This window comes from Triticum dicoccoides, chromosome 1B (assembly GCF_002162155.2).
Source record: "Triticum dicoccoides isolate Atlit2015 ecotype Zavitan chromosome 1B, WEW_v2.0, whole genome shotgun sequence".
Taxonomy (NCBI): Eukaryota; Viridiplantae; Streptophyta; class Magnoliopsida; order Poales; family Poaceae; genus Triticum; species Triticum dicoccoides.
In genome coordinates, this window is record NC_041381.1 from 594,680,937 (window position 1) to 594,684,837 (window position 3,901).

General features: G+C 42.9%; 1 protein-coding gene across 1 annotated transcript in view; it reads right to left on the reverse strand.

Moving 5' to 3' along the window:
* Window positions 1-329: 329 nt before the first annotated feature.
* LOC119348973 overlaps window positions 330-3,901 on the reverse strand; it is a 4,611-nt gene continuing 1,039 nt past the window's right edge. The window contains exons 3-5 of the mRNA XM_037616984.1: window positions 959-1,010; window positions 810-879; window positions 330-632 (exon numbers count right to left, since the gene is read on the reverse strand). Of these exons, the coding sequence (XP_037472881.1) occupies window positions 549-632; window positions 810-879; window positions 959-1,010 (206 nt within the window). The 3' untranslated portion in view covers window positions 330-548. The remainder of the gene's footprint in view (window positions 633-809; window positions 880-958; window positions 1,011-3,901) is intronic.

The window sequence follows — 3,901 nt, forward strand, 5'->3', positions numbered from 1 at the left end:
CCTACAAAATTCCCGTGCGCATTTTCTGCAAACCGAATGCATCTATAGGAAAATTTCCCCTGGAATCTTTGTTCCTATGCTTCTCCTGTAAAAGTCCTTCAAACCGAATGAGGCCAGAGGAGGGCCTGAGCCATTCGTCCGGACCACCCTTGCTGAACAACGAGAGAGCAGGCGACTGATTTCTGCCAACGGTGGTAGCGTGGCGATTGCAGTAAGATGCACCAGCCACACACACGATCATCCCCAGCCGCCAGGCACACCACGGGTGCACAGATAGGCAGGCTGCTTTCAGTTTCAACTAACAACGGGCTGACAACACAGAGGAAACAATCAAAGCGAAACACGTGATTCTGAACCTAAATGAGCGGACTTATAACAGTTCATCGGGTATCCGAGCACAACAGAAGCTGTACAACAGCACAGGTCAAGTCAGTGAACACCAGCCAGCAACCAACACAGCTCTTCAGCATATATATGTGTTCTGTTCCAGGCTTCTGGGGCAAAGACTACAGGGGGAAAAGAACACAAAGAAACAGCTAACTTGCACGTCATTCTTCCTTCTTGAAAAAATTGTCTGGCAAGGCGAATTCCTCCGCCTGACCAAAGTTATCCTTCTCCTCGTCATCTGGTTTCTGCATTTGGTTTAGAAAAAACTCTGTAAGAATAACGTCCATACTCCCGAAACTAAGAAAAATGAAGATTGAAGTAAGACAAGCTCTCATTTGAGTCGCAGTGTCGATGCAAAACAATCACAAAGCTAAAAGAGAAGCAGTAACAAATTAGTCCGAATCGATGAGTGTTTCAATCACCAGCATTTCTAGGTTGAAGAAGCGGTCAAGCAGTTGCAGAACTTCATCCGCGGAGAATTGTCTGTCAAGGCTGAAAGAATTCATAGGGTGTCAGACCAGATCCCGCTAATTTCATGGAAGTGCAAACTGAAGGATTCTCATATGGTCACCTTTTTCTCAAGTATTCCATGAGGCCGTAGAGAATGAAGTGGCGATGGATCCCTACAAGCACACAAGATTTAGAGTGCATACTGAGCAAAAATAAACAAGATTCACCATCAGCATTTGAAAAGCTGTACATAGCAACATTGCAAAACCGGCAGGACACACCATCAGTGCACAAAGGTTTGTAACTCTGCGAATTGACCTAGTTCATTTTTTTTTTACTTTTTTTTTCTTCTAAAGTTCGTTTGCTCTATTCACCTTGTGTGCATTCACATGTTAATAAAAACAGCACACACTCACACTCATTCTTATTTCTGGGTCTATTCCCAGCTACACTCTAGGAGGACATTACTTTCAGAACTTTAAACCTAACTCTGTAAATTCTACTTTTGTGACCGATCTGATAACGCTCCCGAAAAGTACACACTCAATACTTCTAATTGAATGGACTCGAGCAGCTATCTATGCCAGCTAGAGCTAGCTGAGTACAGCTTTCAACAGATAGTTGGATGCCCTTCTGAAAGAAGCAAGTTATGCATACAGCCGTATCCCATTATACATGGAGGGATGGCTGTCTTATTCTATGGTTGCTGGCCCCCATGACAGAGTGCAATTAAAAGACAAACAAATGACTAGCCTCTCCTTAAAACCTCATCAAATCCAGCAAAAAGCAATCAAGACCAAGCACACTACAGAAAAGCGGTATCTGTATCTTCAAGTTTCTTATGATCTCTACGCTACATAATATTGTAAATTTGAACATATATTCCTAAACAATCATGTGCTTGCTTCCAGCTGCGAAATAAGATCTCCAAAATGTAGCAACTTTGTCAAGTGAGGATAATGCAGCTTGTGTGTACTATTACCATATTATAAAGTTCAATGTTTTATGCCAATTGACCACAGGGAGATTAAAACTTAGCCCCAGCAATTCTAGTTACAGAAAGGATTTATGCAAAGCCTTGCCAGCACTTCTCAGAAGGGCAGGCCTGGCGCAGTGGAGTCTCTCCACTTGTCGCCTGGAGGTTTTGGGTTCGACTCCGAACCAGCCTCCTTGCAGAATTATTGTGCAAGTGTAAGGCTGTCGCCCCTCGCCAGAACTGCTCGCAAGGTTTCATCGTGGTTTCTCTTCTGCTGTTAAACTTGCTAATTGATGGTAGGCTATTCTTCCTCATTGGATGCCCTTCCAAAAGAAGCAATTTATGCATACAGCCGTACCCCATCACATATGGAGGGATGACTGTCTTCATCCATGGTTGCTAGCACCCATGATAGTGTAATAAAAGGACAATGAATGACTAAGCCACTCCATACTATCTAATCTAATCCAGCAAAAAGCAATCAAGGCAAAACACACTAAAGAAAAGAGGTGTTGGAATCTTCTTAGTTTTTTCGGTTCTCTACACTACATAATACTGTAAGTTTGAGCATCTATTGCTAAACAATCATGTGCTTGTTACGAGTTGCGAAATAAGATCTCCTAAATGTAGCAACTTTGTTAAATGAGGATAATGCAGCTTGTGTGTAACATATTGTAAAGTTCAATGTATTATGCTAATTGACCACAGGGAGATTAAAACTTAGACCCAGCAATTCTAGTTACAGAAAGGATCTATGCAAGCCTCGCCAGCACTGCTCGGAAGGGCGAGCCTGGCGCAGTGGTAGAGTCTCTCCACTTGTGGCCTGGAGTCTTGGGTTCGAACCGGCCTCCTTGCAGAATTACCTTGCAAGGGTAAGGCTGTCTAGAAATTGCCTTCCCCAGACCCCACCTTGTGTGGGAGCTTTCAGCACTGGGTATGCCCCTCGCCAGCACTGCTCGCCATGTTTCGTGGTTTCTCTTCTGCTATTAAACTTGGAAATTGATGGTAGACTGTTCTACTTAGTTGGATGCCTTTTCAAAAGAGGCAATTTATGGATACAGCCGTATCCCATTACATATGGAGGGATGGCTGTCTTCCTCCATGGTTAAGCTTGAACATCCTATTCCTAAACAATCATGCACTCGTTTCAAGCTATGAAATAAGATCTCCTAAATATAGCAACTTTGCCAAATGAAGGCAGTACAGCTTGCGTGTAAAAGGGCAACCTGGTGCGTGTAGCTCCCGCTTGCGCAGGGTCCAGGGAAGGGTCCGACCACTTTGGGTCTATAGTACGCAGTCTTTCCCTACATTTCTGTAAGAGGCTGTTTCCAGGACTTGAACCCATGACCTCATGGTCACAAGGCAGCAGCTTTACCACTGCGCGTGTACCATATTTAATATAAATCATAGGTAGTAAGCATAAGAGATGATGCAGTTCAGTGTTGTATGTCAATTAACTACAGGGTGATTGAAACTTAGCCCCGACAATTATAGTTACAGAAAGGATTTATGTAAAGGCTGGCCAAGATTCTTTGCCATGTTCTGTGTGTGTCTTGTTTGCTGTTTGACTTGGTAACTGATGGTACACTATTCCAAATTTCAGTTGTTAGTGGTGTCATCGCCAGTGTTTTGGTTACCGAACGAAATTTTGGGATTTCGAGCGGTTACCGAGTATTTCGTTGCTCCTTGGTAAATGGGCATTTCAAGCAAAAAAAGAAGTTTTTTAAATTTGAACAATCAACATGTAGTCAAGTAGAATGGAAACTCACATTTGGAAACTCAACGATGGTGTAGTGTCTAGGACGCTGGGACTTTTAAGACAACAACGTCCTGGGTTCGAATCCCTCTAGTATCTTTTTTTGCCTAATTATGTGGATATACAACGGAATTGTTTTTTAAAAATCAAAGGGGTGGGCAGGGGTCAAACTCAAGACCACGAGGCACCGATGACATAAGGGTAGAGCTGAGAAACAACCATTGCGCCATGTGCAGGTTTATGTAAATTTCTAATTCCGTTGTAATTTGACTTGAGCCAAATATCTGAATTCAAATTTCATTTGAAAATTTTGAACAGAACCGCATTTTTCA